Source organism: Danio aesculapii, chromosome 13, assembly GCF_903798145.1.
Source record: "Danio aesculapii chromosome 13, fDanAes4.1, whole genome shotgun sequence".
NCBI lineage: Eukaryota > Metazoa > Chordata > Actinopteri > Cypriniformes > Danionidae > Danio > Danio aesculapii.
In genome coordinates, this window is record NC_079447.1 from 24,474,618 (window position 1) to 24,495,945 (window position 21,328).

At 35.2% G+C, this 21,328-nt stretch overlaps 1 protein-coding gene across 1 annotated transcript in view; it reads right to left on the reverse strand.

The window, feature by feature from the left end:
- Positions 1–21,328, reverse strand: part of LOC130239360 (uncharacterized) — a 43,416-nt gene that overhangs the window by 3,429 nt on the left and 18,659 nt on the right. Inside the window, exons 2-3 of the mRNA XM_056470490.1 lie at positions 6,237–6,475; positions 2,598–2,726 (exon numbers count right to left, since the gene is read on the reverse strand). Of these exons, the coding sequence (XP_056326465.1) occupies positions 2,598–2,726; positions 6,237–6,475 (368 nt within the window). The remainder of the gene's footprint in view (positions 1–2,597; positions 2,727–6,236; positions 6,476–21,328) is intronic.

Here is a 21,328-nt window from a genome sequence, read left to right on the forward strand (position 1 = left end):
ACAGGGGGGATAATAATTCAGGGGCTTTAACAATTCTGACTTCAACAGTACGTGTAACAGATAAGCACCAGCCAAAAACCTCCAAAATGCTACTAACAACCTTATTAGAGCAGACATTATACAGCCTGGTGAATCATTAATAATGACTCTGTATATTACGTTTCAGAAGCTGAAACATAGTCAGTGGCTATGCTGTCGCAATAAAGTACAGCTGATCTAATATGACAACCATGCTTCCCACACACTGCCTCTCTCACCTTAGCGTGCCTCCAGGGGAATTAGCAGAACAGAGACAGCTTAGCTAACACATTTTCTTGCCTGTCATTTTAGACTAAAAATCTATCAATCACCTTCACCTCAAATGGAAACAAATGAAAGAGCAGAGACTCATGTGTTTCCTGATTGGACCACAGCGATCATGTGATCTGCCAGCTAGCTGATAAAAATGACAACAGGCACAACAACGCAGCCTTTTTTCTTTTTTTTAATAAATGATTATGACTGGAAGCTGCCACTCCCATATATTTTATAACCCTTCCCTGGCATAACTGGAACATCAGACAGCTGTGTTACAGTTTAAGATACAGCAATTAGCCGTCTATGTGCTAAAAACCAAAGGCCTATTGGCATACAGTGTGTGTGCATGAGTTACAGAACTGCAGCCACTCCCTACTGCATTTCAATACTCACAATCTTCTGTCCTCGCAGATGGTATATAATAATATTAACAACATAAATAGCATAAACACACTGAGTTAAGTTTGACATGACAAGCCATACTCAGTTAAGAGAAGCTAACCTTAAATATGCCCTTAAAACATGTCAACTATGAATGGAGATCGCATCTGTCTGTGTCAGCACAAGCCTTTGCAATTGCAACCAGATGCGATAATGTGTTGATAACTCCCTCAACAGGAAAAAAAACTGAACACTGACACAAAACAACCGCAAATACACACACCACATTGAAGCATGGCTTCCAGTTAAAGAGGACATCTCTCACGCTGTACATTGATATCTTGTGGTAAACCAAACACTTTCTCCCTCATGCAAGGGTGTTAAAAGCACTTCCAGCCTCCCAAACAAAAACCAACCAAATGCTAGTTTAGTTCACAGCAAACCAACTCAATGAACTTTAAAGCCAAGCAGACCACTATCCCAGCTATCACAGCTTGAGTAAATATTTTTTTAGGTAGGAAAAAGTTGTTCTGCTAAATATTTCACATGTAAGTGTATGTAAAAGAGAATATGTTTTCCTCATTGTGCTTTGAATTTATCATTGAAGCATAGTTTCTGCTTGTATACTAGATAGATATGCATTCCCAAAATATTAACCCTTACTAAAAAAAACCACACATGCTTGTTAAAATCAGATGTTGAACTGTGGTTTAGAACATTTATATGGTGAAGGGATCAGATGTTTTCATATGCATTCACATTTGTTTACATGTGAGCATATGGGTTTCACTGAAAAATGTTATTTCACATTCATTTAGCATTTGACATTAGCACATGTGAAATGCACAGTGCCATCTGAGATTTTCTTCTAAAATGAGCATTTTTCTCAGCCGCCTATGTTTATGTTTAGTTATTTTATATTGAAGGCAATAAATATAACCTATTATAGGCCATAAAAGTAAAAAGTAAAACTTTATCAAATGAAGTGAGTGTAGTTAACTCAAAATTGACTGAAAGTTAATTCTACTCATTTAACAAGAGTTTTGAACTCAGTGTTGAAAGTAATGAGTTAATTAAATACCTCATTACTTCCACTTAAATGGAAGTTCACAGTACTCGTATTGATTCGTTTTTTTTTTGTTGTTTTACTTAAATGGTTTGTTGCCATCGGTTTCCTGAAATGGTTTGAGTTGCCTTAACTTATTGGGTTTTACAGTCCTCAGTTAGTTTGAGTTCTCTTCATTTATTGGGTTTTACCATGCTCAAATTGCTTCATTTACTCAAATGGATTAAGTTCACAGTACTCATTAGTATTCATTTTTGAACTTAAATGGTTTGTTGCAACCATTACCTTAACCGTTAACTCAACTTTTTGGGTTATATAGAGTAGGAACCTGAGAAAAATGCTCATTTTAGAATAAATTTTCAGGTGGTAGTTTCAGGTTTTTGCATCAGATCTCTTCATTTTTAGAACCCAGTTTCGTATAAATTAACTGATAAAATTATACAAACTATGACTGAACATTGTTAAAGAAATTGTACACAGCGTGGATATATGTTACTTTAGAAAGATATTTACCCAGATGTTTATTTTTCACTATGTAAAGATGTTAATCTTTAAAGTTAATTCTTTAAAAAATGTATAATAATTAATATACCGGACCAAATACTTCAAGTGTAGCTGAAATGCAACTAAAAAGCAAAGTTTTCAAACGTTTATAAGTTTTGCACATATTCATACAAAACATTTACACTGCACACTTCAAAAATCACACCCAAACACAAAATGGAGCTAAAGAGATCTCACATAAAATAGATCTATATCCATGATTCAACTTTGTGTAAATTAACTATGTCTGTCTCTTATGCAACAACAGACTAGTATCTCTCTATCTCCATTTTCATTATTCCTCTGTTACCTCTTCATGAGGCCCACTACTGGTGTACTGGCCTCCATGTAATGCTCTAGGCCTGCCAGCAGAGGGTTGGCAGTGCCACCCAGTGCCACAGTCTCATTCTTCATCTCACCCAAGCTCACCTGCTCATGACTATACACACACATACATACATAAAGGTATAGAAATAAAAAAAAGTAAAAAAAAAAAAACATAAATATGCACCATATTACCACAGGCTCATTATAAGGAAGATTAAATGACTATTAGAGCTTTAAAATAAATACATAAAAACAGATTTGCTCAAAATGCAAACTAATTCCTTCAAAACCTGTTTTAACACATTTTAATCTGTTTTTAATCATTTTTTCTTTGTTGTTTTTATTTTCTTATACTTGTAAAGCAATTTGAAGTACCACTGTGCATGAAATGAGCTATACTGTATAAATAAACTTACCTTGCCTATTATGTCCAGTAATAGGTGATGCATCTTATAAAGTATTTGTGATTAATTTACATTTTATTATGATTATTTTGTCATTTTGTTCTAGAACTGATTCATTTGTCTACAATTTTTCATATGACAAAGTGATCCAGGTCATAAAATAATAAATAAAATTACTTTGAAATGTTTTGAAAAATACTTGCCGTAGCTATCAATAGTTTAGTTTAAATATTCCAATAATACACTGAAAAAGACAGAATTCATATTACAGTTCATATATTATATTAAAATCATATAAATTATAATATGACTGTCTGAAAACAAACCTTTAATAAATGCATTTTGAAAGTCATTGGAGTGTTTCTAGACTCTACCACCTCACGTTGGCAAGGTTTGAGGCTCTTTTGTGGGCCTGCCAATTGTCCATTCAGTCAAGTTTTCCACAGGAATGAGTCAGAGATGAATGGAAAATAACTCTAGCCAAGCAAGAAAGATCTTCAAAGAAAAAGTCCTCTGTTTTTATTTGATTGTGAAACACTGTGAGATGAGATATAATCTAGAAAGTGTCAGAGTTCAATCCAATCTGTGACTTTAAGTTTCAAGATGTATATGAATGTGCATCATAGACTCTCAGGTGAACTCCCAAAGCATGACCCCTTAAAACAATAGTTCAGCTAAATACTAATAATCATGTACACTGTAAAAAATGATATGATCAAATAGTCATGACAGCATTTTTTAGTTCATTGCAACTTATAAAATTAAGCTAGAACATGATTAACTTCGTTTAATAGGTTACGCAAGATGTTTTAAGGCAGTTTAGCAAAATGTAAGTTCAATGGACTCAAACTTGGACTGAAAAAGTTCAATGGATGCAAATTAACCTTATAAGGCAACAAGGAATTTTTTACAGTGTACTCGGCTCAAAGTTTAAAGTTTTTTTCTTGATAGTTTTTTATCTTACACTTGAGAATTTTTGCTTTTTTCCTCAAAATGATACGCTTCATTCATTCACTCATTCAATTTCCTTCAGCTTAGTCACTAATTTATCAGGGGTCACCATAGCAAAATGAACCACCAACTATTCAGGCTTATGTTTTATGCGACGGATGCCCTTCAAGCCCCAACCCGGTACTGGGAAACACCCATACACACAAAATGATGTGCTTGTTTCATGCAATAAAAAAGCTAGAATAGAGTTCTACAAAAGCTACAAAATAGTAAAAACGAGATAATTATTATATTTTTCTCTAAATTGAGTTTATAATTTGTGATTCTGAATTTCTATCACACAGTTTTTCTGTGAAATATTATTAAATTGTGATTCAGGGTTAGAATTTTAAGGATAAAATAGTCTGACTTGTGAAATCGTCAGCTTAGAATTATAAGGTTCTATCTGACATTTTTGTCAATATTGAGTTATTGACATTCTTATTAAATGACAACTTATCTACATTATGGGACGTTTTTAATACGTTGTTTAGATTTTAAGACTTTTTATTTAAAAAACAAATGTCACACACATACTGTTTGCTATATAGAATGCAAAAGCTTTGAAGCTCAATATCTCAAAATCATTTAGGATGCAGATAGAGCCTTCTATATCCAAGGTGATGAAATATAAACTCAGAATAGCAAGATTTAAACCCAAAATTAAATCTCACAAATCTATGTTCAGATATAGAATTTTGAGGCCAAAATTGTCCGAATTATAAAGCATAAACTCAAAATCACAGAATTAAACTAAGTATTCTACGCTGTAAACTTAAATAAAAAGTAAACTTAAATTGCACAATTTTGACTAACATCTTACTATTCTGGGGTCCGTTCTTCATACCTCTCTTAAATGATCTAAGATAATTTGACAGATCCTGGATCTTTTAATCTTGATAAATGATTTCTGGCTAATTTTGTTCATCAAACAAGTTCGCGAATCAGATTAAAATGTCCGGATAAACTGATCTGAGATTGCTGCGTGTGTTGTAAAGGACAGATCTATCGATCCTCAGCGTAATGACATCATCTGATTAATATTCAATTATCCATGTGAGTAAAATGACATAAAATTAGCAGTAAACCATTTGTAAATTATGACACGCAATAACTTTCCACATTTGTTGTGGGCTGCAGGCTTTACACTTTCATGTGTCAAGAGTATTCATCATGTATTTCAATGCATATCAATGTATTTAGTTCTACATTTAGAGAAGATTTTCTTTATAGTAGCCTAGGCCTACTCAAGTTTTTTTTAACTGGCGTAAGGAATAACTGTATAAATTAATTTAGCATTTTGATATTGGTAAAGGTGTCTGCAACTGTCATCAAATCACCGGCATATTAGCGGTCAAAACACATGCAAGACTGCATAAATTATTATCCTTTTTTAATAAAAGTAGTGCATTACTACTTTTTAATAAAACATTGTGCATGTACGCGTTTGTATCTAAAAAGTCCATATCAATAAATTTTCTCTTTGAACCACCAGGTGGCAGTCTTTTTACTTTCATTTCAGAGTGCAGATTGCATACGTTTTATTAATACATATTTTTTAACTTTACATATAGTAAAAATATATATTTACTATTTTCCAATTGTATATAACTACTGTAAGAAAATATCAGCATTTGGTAAATTCAGTATTATCTTTGCTTGAACTGACCCGATCTAATCCTGTTTAAATGAAATGAACCTGCTCCCAAGCAGGTTTGAGCTACCAGAACTTTTGCTTTGACAACAAGTCTCAGATGAGTTTTGAAGAACTAAACGATCCTGGATCGTGTCAAATCGTCAATATCCAAATCCGGCTAACTGACTAATCCACGTCTGAAGAACGGACCCCTGATATCTCACAATTCAGATTTTTTTATATTAATAATACATTTAATTAAGTTTATGTTATTAAGTTTAATATTAACTCAGAATTGTGAGATAAAAATCATCTTTTAAAAAAAGACTTCAATTTTATCTCAAATGCAAAACCTACAGATAAAAGCTTTCTGTTTACCTGTACACATGTATGCAAAATCTAACTGACAGGTGGAAAAATTTACATCAGATGTGAACAACTTCGAAAGAATCTGCCATCCTGTTGTAACTTGCCTGTTGCCAAGATTCTGTTGATAAACCTACACCCCAGTGCATCACTCTCAAGGAAATACAGTAAGTGTGGGTGTCTGTGCCTTAGTGTGTGTGAAAAACAATCAAATGTTGAGACATACCCAAGTGTGGTTCCCCAGGTGAGATTGAGCTCAGTGCTGAGGTCGAGGTCTAAGCTGGGCAGCAGATCATGAGGAAACTCCAGCTCCTCTTTATCCTCCTCTTCCTGTCTTCCAGGCTTCACTTCCTCGTCAGCAGTCACCTGTGTCTCTGCTGTGACGGACTCAGGGTGGACAGATCCGTTCTCAGTGGTGGCAGATTTCTCCTTCGGCGGGCTCACCTTGTCAGTGTGGACTGCAGCCTGAGAAACACAATAAATGGAGTTAGACCGCATACAAGAGCAATCTGTTTTTAATCAGCTCTGTAAATCACTCAGAGCTGCTGCACACACCAAAATGGCTTACTTGCCACTTGGAGAACAAGTTGTTTAAACCAAGATTAGGTTTCGTTAAGTATACAGGGTTTGACATTTAACATCAAAGAAAACACACCTGCCATGACAATAAAAACCCTGAGGTGATTTCAGACTGCACACCCTAATCATTTATCATTGCGCCATCTGTATTTTCAGAAAATTCTTTAAAAAAAATAAACATGCTTTTAGTGAATCCACCATTTCAGCTGGGCCCTGAGGATCAGTTCAGACATGCTCATTTCCCAGAGAACAGGCTTGTGATTAGACCACATTCGATATAATGCCGAAAAAGTGTCTTAATCAAATTTTAATTTGAAATGAAATGACATCCAAACGGCATCTTTCCGGAGCTGAAAAGAGGAAGAAAATAAAATCAGAGGAAGAAAAGCAAGCTCAAAGTATGTTCTGCTATGCCAAATACATTATTTACTACTATAGTATTAGGACTTGTTTTAATAAATGCAATGATGCCCATGATCACAGAGATACTTGTGTAATATGTGAGGAAAAAACAGGCCACATTCAGCATGTTTCATTAAATAATCAATTAATTATCTCTCAGGTTTCCCCCTCCTTTTGTCAAAATCAAATTTTACCCACTGTCCAATATCTAATGCAAAGTTTTGTTTGTGTAACTCTCTGTGTACAAACAAGCTAAAATGTTTCCTGCATTTCTAGTTAGTTCTGCATATATTAGTATGTTATTAATTTACAAAAAACACATTTGATTCATGTTTTATTTGTATACGTCATACTTATATACTTTATTCAGTGTTTTCTGGCTTTATCTGAGTAAATATTTTTACATATGAATTATAGGTTAAACATGTTAATAAACAGTTAATAAAAATGTATACACTTAAATATTAAAATTGCATTTTTGTGCTTTCTCACTGATTTTACACCAGCGGGCCTAATTTTTTAGGCCCCTCAAGCCTACGTGCTGGCACTGGATATGAATGAGAATTTTTGCATGCTTATAAAAACTGACATTAAGTGTCATTTATTCAGTTATGTCATTTTAAATGCTAAAGTGACATTGACAATAAAGGTGAATGACAATGACATAAATATATCATAATCTGTCTTTTTATGCCTTGCCTTGCCTTTTTATGACAACGTGACACTAAAAGCAAGACAATAAAACCTGTCATAGATCTGTCATAAAATATTTGTCATTATTTTTCTAGACCTCAACTAGAGTGCTACAAATTGATATGCAATTAAATATTAATGACACTGTTATAAAATTATTTTCACAGAGTATTGACATTTTTAATGATTTAAGAGCTCACACTTAGCTGATAATTGATAACAAGCGTATTTGGCATGCTGTCCTGGGAGAGAGCCCTGAGCTCATAAGATCCTCGAGCCCGGGGCTCCCTCCCGTTTGCAGGGCGAGAGGGGAGTTTGAGCTCAGGTAGGTCTCGAGAACTCCCCTGCTTATTTATGGCGAATGCAAATTAGTAATTACTATGAAGAGATAAATTGCTGATTAAGCGTTCGGCTATGGTGTCAATTTGGTTGGGTCAATTTACTTATGTTACATGTCTTTGGCCTGTCTTTGGAAATCGGAGAGCCCACGCAAACAAGGGGAGAACATGTAAACTCCACACAGAAATGTCAACTTGGCCAGGTAAAGACTTGAACCGGTGACATTCTTGCTGTGAGGCAACAATGCTAACCACTGGGCCACCGTGCCGCTATGTTAAGGAAAAGGAGAGGAGTAGGAGTGGAAGGGGGATTCTTCAAGATGAAGAGGTAAGATGCTCTGGTTATTTATAGAGGTTTATGAATCATTTGATTGGTGGATCATGTATTAGCTAATGCGGGACCAGCCGCAGCCAATCATAAGAATGTGCTCCTCTCGAAACTAGTTTATCAATAAACTTCGCCAAATTCAGATGCTAGATTCAGTTACAATGAATAAAGTTATCAGAAAAAAATTCAAGACATAATTATAACAGGGTATATGCAGGAATCCTAAAGGTAATTTTAATACCTTCTTAAGACTTTTTAAAGACCTTCTCAGAATATTTTAAGACCTCGTCGCCACTTCAAGTTCTAATCAGTTTCAAACCTTTAACTTAATAAACAGTTGTTAATAAACAGTTGTAGTTAAATAAATCAATAGAGCACAACCGTGCAACAGAACTCAATAAGCTCGGAAGAAACAAAGCTTGAAAAAATAAATTACGCGGTTGTTTTCAGCAACAGGCTTCAGACAGTTTAAACTCATCTTCCTCCAACCAGGAGATTTTCAGGAGATTTTTCCCATTTTGTCGTCTGTTTCCCTCTATGGATTCAGTACATGTGGAGAGTATCACATCACTTTCCCGCGTTTGTCGCAAATTACGTAACATCACCCGGACGGAGGAGCTTGGCCAGAAGCAGCACGACCTGAACTAATCGTGTGGATCGAGCACGCCATTGTTAATATTAGGAGGTAAATATAAATATATTTATGCTTTTTTGGAATCAAACACTTTGGACAATGCTTGAACAAATTTCAAGACCTCGTAAAAATGTGATTAAGACATTTTAATACCTTTTAAGGGCCTTCATTTTCTTGTAATTGATTTATCAACTTTTAATACTTTTTGAGACCTCGCGGACATCCTGTATAATGGCCTCATGACAATCATGTTTATGACAGATTTATGATAACTTATGTTATCTTGGTAATATCAAGTTATCACGACAAAGACAGGTTATGAGATCATAACATCTCTAAAAATGTTCCATTTGCATTTAAAATGACATAACTGAGCGAATTACAGTTAATTACAGTTGTCATAAACATGCATCTCGTTCAAATTCATGACATGTGTCATGTCATGATTGTCTGTCTTATGAACACCCCCTTAAAGTAAAGTGTTGTCTCATGTTTAATTCATGAAATAAATAAATAAATAAATGTTCCCTTTTTCCAATTAAAATATAACGATGCCATTTACACTTTGAATAAAATTTGGCGAAATTAATATTTAAATGTTCTTCTTGAAATCATTGTCTTTTAAAAAATCTGTATTTTTTAAAGTATACACCAGTTTTTTTGTGTATATTTGTAGTGAATTTGCACACTATTATTTCATTGCAAATGAGGCTAAATGAAGTGATTGTTCTGACTTTACAGGTTTTACAACTCTCCATTCCAAATGAAATCGGATAGCTGAACTATTTGCCACAGTTTAAACACTAAATGCATTCTGAAGCATTTTGAGTTGTTACACATCTTAGTTATTGTTGTGATGTTATAAAAAAATCTGAATAAAAACTGCATCTATATCTTTTTGTGTACATCACTTAAAATAGATTTTCCTTCATATGAACATTTTAAAATATTCAAATATGCAAATTATCTGCATGCTTATTTACATTTTATTTTGCCAAATTACAAATTATAAACCATATTTGTGAATTTGGAGAACAAATCCAGTCTATAATTTGTGGGAATAGCCAAAAATATACTGTAAATGTCAAAATTATTTATATTTATTTCATGCCAGAAATCAATATATTAAGAAAAAAATCATGCAACAAACTCTAAAGGTGGTTTCCTCAATATTTCAATTTGATGAACACTCGGATTACAGATTTTCAGTAGTAGTAAAATTTTGCCTAATCCTAACAAACCATACATCAATGGAAAGATAATTGATTTAGTTTATTCAGATAATATATGAATTTCAGTTTCCAAAAACTGACCCTTATGACTGATTTAGTCCAGGGTCACATTTATTTAAAATCCTGACGTGAGTTATAAAAAGTGACATCACATGAATGACATCACAGTTAAGAATACGGTGTGCTAATTTTCAGACTCTCGTTTGCATAACAAACACTCTGATTTAGAGTAAGAGAGAATCAAATCCCTCGAAAGCACAGACTGAGATCTCACACACCCACACACACTCATTGATCAGCACACTATGATTCACAGGCAAGTCTTTGTGCCGCAGAAGCAGATCATGTTGCAGGCACTCTGAACACAAGTCCCATTAGAGGTGCATTACACAGGACTTCCACGTCCTTTACCCATGCTTTTTTTATCATCTTTGACCCCAGCACACATATTTAATGCACACAATATACACATGCACACTTCCCTTAGCTAGAGGTTATGTGTAATACCATGTCAGAGATTTAAGACAAGCACTGATCTACATTTCCAGGCCATTGTGAAGACAAACACCACTCAGTTTAAATCTGGTCAGAGTATCAAATGAAGCTCCTTAATACATGTCCAGACAAAGTCAAGGGTTCCGATTGCATTTGCTTATTCAGACATTTAATTTGTGGAATAAACGCAAGGGTTTCATATTTCAGTAGCATTCGGTTGTGACAGATGACTGGATTTTTGACAGAAAACGGCAAAACCCCTGAAGAACAGGATGCACTTCACACACCGGTGAACAATCACTGTACTGTATCACTGTCTCCCAAAAACTCTCTCCCACAGAGAATCAAATCAAAATGACTCAGTGTCTATTAGACTAGAACTTCTGTCATCAACCTGAGAATTAAATAAAACAAGGCCTTCTTACCCTGTTTAACTATTAATTTAATAAAAATTTCAAACATTCAATCTCAAACAAATTATGTGTTAAACCACAAGTAAAACTGTGTATTTATACAACATTCATTCATTCATTTTCCTTCCGCTTAATCCGATTATTAATCAGGGGTCGCCACAGCAGAACGAACCACCAACTCATCCATTTGTTTTACACAGCAGATGCCCTTTCAGCTGCAACGCAGTACTGGGAAACACACATACACTACGGCCAATTTAGTTTATTTAATTCACCTATAGCCCATGTCTTTGGACAGTGGGGGAAACCGGAGCACCCGGAGAAAACGCACGCGAACATGGGAAGAACGTGCAAACTCCACACAGAAATGCCAACTGACCCAGCGGGGACTCGAACCAGTGACCTTTTTGCTGTGAGGCAACAGTGCTAACCACTGAGTGACCGTGTCACCCTGCAATTTCAATTTTCCTACAAATGTCCCATTCATACAACATTAATTAAATTATTCATTCATTCGGGCCTGTCTGTGCATTTATTTATTGCAAAACCACAGTATCATAATATAAGTGGAATCTATCAAATTTAAGTGGAATATATGGAATCTTGTTTCAGTCAAAAAATTCCTTTTCATCACATAATTGTGATGTTATTTCACTAAATTAAGTTTGTCTGTCAGCACATTTTATATCACATTACTGACAAATATGTTTTAAATATAACTAAATTATGAGAAAATATCAGAACTAAAAGATTTAAGAAGAATTGAAATAATATTTACTTTCTCATTTTATATTTGCTTAAATATTACTGAATAATATTCAGCAGCATCGTACTATTATTATAATTAAAACTTGACCAATTCCAGTGTTATAGATGTGACATTTGTAAAAATTCAAAACAGTAAAATGCTAAACATAAATTCACATAGAAAGTATATGTTCACATTATATTGAAACATCTGTTTATATTTTCCTGAACTACTAACCACAGAGTTCTGGGATCAGAAAAATATCAATCTGTAAACAACTTTTAGGGTTTAAATGAGGAAAATAAACATGGATTATGGATGTGACGAAAAAAGTTAACGAGTTTACAGTATAAAACATGCTTTGTGGAAATTCTGTGAATTAAACTGCACAACCCAAAAGAAACAATGCTAATCTAAAGAATAAAAGTTGGCTCACTATAGAACAAAATGATTGATTTGATTTTATTAAAAAATTTTGCATTTATGAGAAAAAGGCTTTGTTATGGATGTGAAGTCTCTCCATTATGGATGTGATGGATGTGAAATTAGCACTTGTGTGACTTTGGTAAATCAAATATAGTAGTTTGAAAACATTGAGTACATTTTTGAGTATTTTACAGTACTGTCAAACGCAATCCTACACAAGAAAACCTAAAAAGGGTTTCAATATTTTGGTGAAAACTTTTTCATGGCAAGGTTGACATTTGCATGGAATTGCTCACTTAATCAGTTTTGTAAGAACTTTTTTTTCTACTTCGTTGCAATGTTCAAAATTAAAACAATTTATTCCGTTTCACAACTGCATATGAGTGATAATATCTTAACCCAATATATGGCACTGATTAAAATACATTGGAAAAACAATGGAATGTTACTGGGGAATATTACAAGACTTTTGACTTAAATAAATAAATAAATAAATAAATTATATATATATATCAATGCCAATGACTAAGATTCTACATCCAATGAAGGGGTAATTAATTGCTAATATTATTTACACAACAATGCTTTATATATCACATAAGCAAACCCAAATCAATAGCACAGGTTAAACACTTTCAGCCCTGATCATAAAAAAAGACTTTTATCTTCCTTTAACTGTACACACTGTAAGACAATATTTATTCACACCTACACTTGAGTTCAGTAGAATAATACCACATTCTATCTGCTTATGATCTCATTTATCATGGTTGGTTTCATGTTCCACAACTTCCTGTTTCCTGTCTATGCTGTGAACTTTACTTAAACCCTAAAAACTTCAATGAACACATAGCACCTTAAAAAATCACAATCACTGAGCTACATTTCACAGAGTGTGTAATATCTAAACTTAAGTTGTATGAAAGTTTCTCTTACCCGTATATACAGCAAGAACACAAGGGCCTTGAATAATGAAAGGTAACCCGAATCACCTCTTTTAAAAAAGGGTCACTGTCTGCTTTTGTCCTTTGACCTACAGCATGAGTGGTCCTGAAAAGCAGACCCCATATGGCCTGCTTTGACCTGCTCCTTTAACAGGCCATTGTCCTGCACTACAGTAAATCCCTGCTGTTAACTACTAACCAGGGTTACTGGTTGCCATGGCGATCATATAAGCCCAACACAGCAGACTGACCTCTAAATAGTTCTGGCATACACACACTAGCCATAAATGATATGAAATGCAGCCCATTTGAAACCACAGAGACGTACGCACACATTCAAAAAACACATCAATAAAAATAGAATTCAATGAAAAGATTACAAGGGAAATATTTATTTATAATTCCTTATTTTAAGTTTACGTATATTTACTTTAGGCCCTAAAAGAAGATGTAAAAGTTCAATAAGACAAAGTACACACTCTGAAAGTCATTGCAGTGTAAAAAAATGCAAGGTAACTATTGCCGTTTTATTAATGCTTTAAATATAATGTGGCTATTTTTTTTAATCTGTTTTCTTTTCATTCTAGTTCAAATCTAATCAAAGAAATTTCTCGAGTAAATAATGACAATTTTTATTTTGAGGTGATCTAACCTTTAATATACGACTACTATTATTAATAACATTGTTATTTTATTATTATTATTATTATTATTATTATTATTATTATTATTATTATTATTATTATTATTATTTAAGTGTTTATCAAAAACAAAAAAAGTTAGCTGAAAAAAGTGTTCATGTTTTACAAATTTTTGTTCTGGGCAATACTTTAGTTTTACCATTTTAGTTTAAGATAAACTATAATAACCATACTAGCAGGTAAGACATAACATTAGGAATTCATGAGTTAGCATCTAACAATGAACAATACAGCATTTATCTTAGTAAATAATAATCTGAACTTTTAATATAACTATAAGATCTAAAATTTTATCTGTTAACATGTTTAACATTTGTGCAATGTAATCTAAAACTAACATTTTATGAGCCAACATTAACAATAAACATTATCTTAGTTGATCGCACTTTACAGTAAAGTTCCATTAATGTTAGGTAATGTATTTATTAACATGACAAGAGAAGGATATCAAACATTTATCATCAGCATTTATTAGTCATAATCATAACAAAATCCAAAGTTGTGGCAAATGTATTTCATTATTAATTCCTATCAGTTAAAGCATTAACTAATGTGAACAATTTAGACTATACTGTAAAGTTCAATAATATCTACTTATCAATTTTATGTCTAAAAAGAGAATTTAAAAGTTCAATAAGACAAATACACACTCTGGACGTCATTGCACAATAATGCTAACTATTGTAGTTTTATAAAAAGTTTAATATATTTTGTTTGTTTTTTCATAATTTATGTTTTAATTTTATTTTAGTTTCTTTATTTTTTACATTTTTCATGAGTATAATAACATAATGACATTTGTTATGTTAACTAGCCTGTCAGGTGAACTAACCTTTAATATACTACTACAATTATTAATAACTTTGCTGTTGTTGTTATTATTATTATTATTATTATTAATATTAACATTATTTATGTATTAACCAAAAACAAAATGAGATATATTTATTTGGCAGCTAGACAGCTGAAATAAAATGTGTCAATGTTTTCTAGACTTTTGTTCTAGGCAATACTTTAGTTTTACCATTTTAGTTTAAGATAACTATAATAACTATACTAGCAGGTAGGACATAACATTAGGTATTCAACAGTTGACAACATCTAACAATGAACAATACAGCATTTATCTTTTAACTTTTAATATAATTATAAGATCTAAAGATTTATCTGTTAACATGTTTAACATTTAATGCAATGTAAATTAAAAGAACATGTTATATGTTGTGGTGAACTAACCTTTAATATGCTACTACTACAATTAATAACATTGTTATTATTATTATTACAATGAGATAAAAAAAATGTATATATTTATTTGGCAGTGATTAGCTGAAGTAAAAAGTACCAATGTTTACAAGACTTTTGTTCTAGGGAATACTTCTCCGTTTTACTGTTTAGTTTAAAATACCTATAATAACCATACTAGCAGGTAAGACATAACAATGGGGATTCAATAGTTAGCATCTAACAATAAACAATACAGTGTTCATCTTAGTAATAATTATTCTGAAATTTTAATATAATTATAAGATCTAAAGTTTTATCTGTTAACATGTTTAACATTTTAATGCAATGTAAAGTCAAAGAACATTTTACAAGCCAACATTAACAAGGCCAATAAACATTATCTTAGTTGGTCGCACTTTACAGTAAGGTTCCATTAGTTAATGTTAGGTAATGTATTTATTAACATGACAAGAGAAGGATTTCAAACTTGTACAGCATTTAATAATCATAATCATAACAAGATCCAAAGTTGTGGCAAACATATCTCATTATTCCGTCCTATCAGTTAAAGCATTAACTAGTGTGAAAAATTAAGACTTTACTTAAAAGTGCTACCATGTTATTGCTGCTGTTGTTGTTTTAAGAATTAAAAGATCTAAAAATGAAATACAACAAATGAGTTCAATGTTGGCCTATTTACTAAGAAGCCAGCAAATAAATCACTAACTCACCTTCTCTAAGCAGACACACACACATTTGCCCTCGAAAGCTGTGACTCCACAGTGCAGCACTCCTGCGCTAAACTCCCAGAGTGTGTGTGTGTGTTTTGGTTCAGCCGGGCAAAGACACAAACATGCTGCAACACATGCTGCCGGTGCTGCCTATGATCCAGTCCCCTGACTCAGCCTTCAGCCCTCCACAGCTACACATCCATGCCCTTCACAAGAGAAACTCTGCTAGTCCTTGGAAGAACGAAACAGACTGTTCCCCCTGAGAAGCAGTACTACGAAATCTCAGACTAGAACACACACACAGAGCAAGTTGAGTAGTGATCCCTCCCCCTGTAAGTGTTTCAGCATGACGCCTCTGCCCTCTGATCCCTCCCTCCCTCTCAGGCTTCCTCCTCCTGTCTCTAATGTCTGCGGCTGCTGTTCTGTCACTTCCTGCTGGCCACTGATGTCTGCACTCTGATACACTCGCTGCAGGTGAATGCTGGGAAATAATGGGACAAAGGTCAGTCCATATGGGGAGAGCATAAATTTTTGAATGAAATACAGACTTATTGAATCATAGTAAATATCACCCAGGCCTCTGTTACTACAGTTCGTACACTGTAAAAAAATGCATTGTTCGACACAATTCATTCATGTTTTCCCAACACAAATCGATAAAGTTAACTTAACAAATTTAAGTGGATTCCCACATGGAAAGAACCTATATGAGGATATATGCGCATATATGAAACCTATACAGTACATATGCACATATATGATAATATATATGCTGCATAAACATTATGTGTATATATGCCACATATAGGCAAAACCGAGGTGCATATATGTGCATATACAGACCATATAGGTCTCCTGTTTCTTTATATCCACATATAAGCCCTATATCATGTACATACAAGATTTAGCTCATATCTCACTTTAGCAAGTGTTATACATGATGCCTAGTTCATATTTTCTAATATCACGGCAATAACTAAGAACTAACTAAAACATGCAAAAGATGTATGTATGTGCGAACACTTGAAATTGGTATGTAATTGGCATGTTATGTAATTTAACAGTGGCAAAAACGTGAGAAGAGTTTTCCTGAAACATTTATAATGTCAATTCTTATTTCTATGAAGATAGTGAAAAGAAGTAAATGTATAACAAAACGGTTTGTCTTTTTTTTATTTTAAATTTATTTTTTGTTCAGTTTTTTTTTCTTGAGTTCTTTGTTCTTGTATTTTTTCACTTGTACTGTTGTAATGTTCTTAAGTAAATAAAAAATGTAAATCTCTACATGGGCTTTTATTTATGTTGTCTAGCAGATTTTAATAATTTTACTAATATATAAGTAAACATACAGGTGAACATATATGTGCATATATGCACCCATAGAGGTATATATATGCACGTATATATGTGCACATATATATATATATATATATATATATATATATATATATATATATATATATATATATACATATATATACATATATATATACATATATACATACATATATATATATATATATATATATATATATATATATATATATATATATATATATATATATATATATATATATATTGGCAATATAGGCAAATGGCCAGTTTTATATATGTTACATATATTAAAAACCGGCGATGCAGTGGCGCAGTAGGTAATGCTGTCGCCTCACAGCAAGAAGGTCACTGGTTCGAGCCTCAGCTGAGTCAGTTGCCGTTTCTGTGGAGTTTGCATGTTCTTCCTGCGTTCGCGTGGGTTTCCTCCGGGTGCTCCGGTTTCCCCCACAGTCCAAAGACATGCGGTAAAGGTGAATTGGGTAGGAAAATTGTGGATAGTGGATGAGTGTGAATGATTGTGTATGGATGTTTCCCAGAGATGGGTTGCAGCTGGAAGGGCATCCACTGCGTAAAACATGTGGTGGATAAGTTGGCGATTCATTCTGCTGTGGCGACCACAGACTAATAAAGGGACTAAGCCGAAAAGAAAATGAATGAATGAATATTAAACACCTATATTAAAACATATGTTAAAACGTATATGTTTAAATATGTTCTTACCGTGAGGGTTGAACATAAAAAATTAAGTTGCCCCCAAAAAGGATTTAAAATTCTGTTGTTTCAGCTCATTTTTAATAAGTAGTTTAAACAAGCAGCAAAAATTTGAGCTTTTATGAGAATTTGATTGTATATTAATACACTATTTATAATAAAAGAAAAAAATGCAGTGGTTATTATTTTTTATTAATTTATGACTGTATTTGTTTATTTACAGATGTTTTTATGAAAACATAACACCCATCATGTGCATATGCAAAAAAATTATCTCACCAACTAGAACATGCACCAAAAAACACTAGCAAACGATAAAGCAATTATACAATGCCATCATAATAAAATCTCAGCCAGACTAATGGAATAAAAAAACAAAATAGAATGACATGTAAAAAAGAGAAAAAATAACTACAAAAAAAATTACAAAGACATTATTAACCTATACATCATAGGAAGGGGCCCTACTTTTCCAGTAGTTACATTTATTTAATTTCTGTGTACAGTAGTGGCTAAACGTGATGTCTGGATTTGACATTACCTTGTAATGAATGACCCTATGCTTAATATGAGGAAATATGAGGAACATGTTATATTGGGAAAATGAAATCACTAAATGCATTTAAGATATTTTACTGATAAATCTGTAAAGGTAAATAGGGAAACAAATTTCAGAAAATAAAGTAGTGAATACAATGACTATAATATAATCTGTTGTTCTCTCTTGTATCCATCAACATTCTTACGTTTTCTCCAGACATCATTTTGACCACTACTGTATGTTCAAACAAAAATAAATAATTAAATAAATAAGAGTACCGGAAATCTAATTGAGTATTCTAGTGATGTTGTTGCCAGTAAAAAAATGGGAAAAAATTGTGTATTTAAATGATGAGAGAGAGGTCTAGTAATAGGCCTATACTTAATACTGGGCAGTCACTTACTTTCCTTCAGCTTATTCCTTTCTTTATCAGGAGTCACTATAATTGTTATGGGAAGCAGACGGACAAAGGAGGTGAGTGAATTAACAACGATGTTTATTTACAACAGATGAGCATACAAGGAGAACGGAGGAGAAGTGATTGGAGTATGGTAAATCAGATGATCCTTGGTGGCAGGTTGGCTGACAAACACTGAAGGAGACCGAATGCACACACCAGAGGGCTTGCGGGGAAGACAGACTGACGATAGACACAAGGCAGACAGGATACCGGGAACACTGGACAGACTAGGAGAAACAGAGAGAAGGTAAGTATTGTTTGCTGATATCGAGGGTGAGTGATTACCAGGAGGTGTTCACTCAGAGTCCGCTTCGTAGGAACGAGACCGGACACTGAGTGAAGTGAGGTGTGTGCTTATATAGTGACTATAAGTGATTGGGTGCAGCTGTGTGTGGTTAATACTCAGGTGATGGTGATCTTTGCGTGATGCTGGTGGAAGAGCCTGGCCAATCCGTGACATTACCCCCCTCCCCAGGGCCCGCTCCTGAGGGCCTATACCTCCGACGCCGTGGTGGTCTACCACGTCCACGAGGTGCTGGAAACTCGGGGTGATTGGAGTGGAACTCTTCCATAAGTGCAGGATCTAATATATCTGATCTGGGGACCCAAGATCTCTCCTCCGGACCGTATCCCTCCCAGTCGACAAGATATTCCAGCTGACCACCACGACGTCGGGACCGTAGAAGGTCCTTGATCTTGTAGATGGATCCGACTTCCGACATCAGTGGGGGAGGAGGTTCCTCTTCATGGCCAGGCTCTGTGGAGGGAATCAGAGGGTCGTGAAAGGGTTTGAGGAGTGAAACGTGGAATGTGGGGTGGATCCTATATTGTGGTGGTAACTGTAACTTAAACGTGACGGGGTTGACCTGCTCCAGGATGGTGAAGGGACCAACAAATCTGGGACTAAGTTTTCGGGAGGGCAGTCGCAAGCGGATGTCTCTGGTGGAGAGCCAAACTTTCTGCCCCGGCGCATAGCTTGGACCTGGGATCCTCCTCTTGTCGGAGACCTCCTTGGCTCTGCGAACTGCCCTCTGGAGATGGTGATGAGCATCGTCCCAGACCCTCTCACTCTCCCGGAACCAGTAATCCACTGCGGGGACATCAGAAGGTTCGCCATCCCAGGGAAATAGTGGAGGTTGGAAGCCCAGAATACACTGGAATGGCGTAAGTCCGGTGGTAGGTTGCCGCAGGGAATTCTGGGCGTATTCCGCCCAGCCCAGAAACTGGCTCCAGGAGTTTTGATGACCGTGACAGAATGTTCTGAGGAACCGCCCCACTTCTTGGATCTTCCTCTCTGTCTGGCCGTTGGTCTGTGGATGATAGCCAGACGAGAGGCTGACGGTCACACCTAGGAGTCTGAAGAAGGCTTTCCATAGTCTGGAGATGAACTGGGGTCCTCGGTCCGAGACTATGTCTTCAGGTAACCCAAAGCATCGGAAGACATGGTTGAATAGGGTTTCGGCGGTTTCTAGGGCTGTGGGCAGACCCTTCAAGGGAATCAGACGGCAGAATTTGGAAAAACGGTCGACAATGACTAAAATGCAGGTATTACCTTCAGATGATGGTAGATCTGTCATGAAGTCAACTCCTAGGTGTGACCAGGGGCGGTTTGGGATGGGCAAGGGATGGAGTTTACCTGCAGGTAGATGGCGAGGACTCTTTGACATAGCGCACTCTCTACAGCCTTGAACGTATCTCCTCACATCCCTCGCCATGTGCGGCCACCAAAAGCGTTGGGATAGCAACGAGAGGGTGTTGTTGGTCCCGGGATGCCCTGTGCCCAAAGATGTATGGGTGGAATGAATCAGATCTACCCGTTGGTTTTCAGGAATGAAGCGACGATTGGGGGGACAGCCCGGCGGAGTCCTGGATTCGGGAGTGGCGATGACTGTAGGAGCGGACCAGGTGATTGGACAGACCGTGATCTGTTCTGGGAGGATTCTGGCTGGGGTCTCCATGATTTCCGGCTGATCATATATACGGGAAAGTGCGTCCGCTCGGATGTTCTTTGACCCAGGTCGGTAAGATATGGAGAATTGGAATCGGGAGAAGAACAGGGACCATCGGGCCTGACGAGGACAGAGTCTTTTGGCTTCCTTGAGGTACTGGAGATTCTTATGGTCTGTAATCACCTGGAAAGGATGTTTGGCTCCCTCCAGCCAGTGTCGCCATTCTTCCAGGGCAAGCTTGATAGCCAATAGCTCTCGGTTTCCGATGTCATAGTTTCTCTCCGCCGGGCTGAGCTTCCTCGAGAAATAGGCGCATGGATGGAGTAATGATGGTGTACCTTGATGTTGAGACAGGATGGCTCCCACTCCAGTTGTCGAGGCATCTACCTCGACCACGAACGGGATTTCAGGATCGGGGTGAGTCAGGAGTG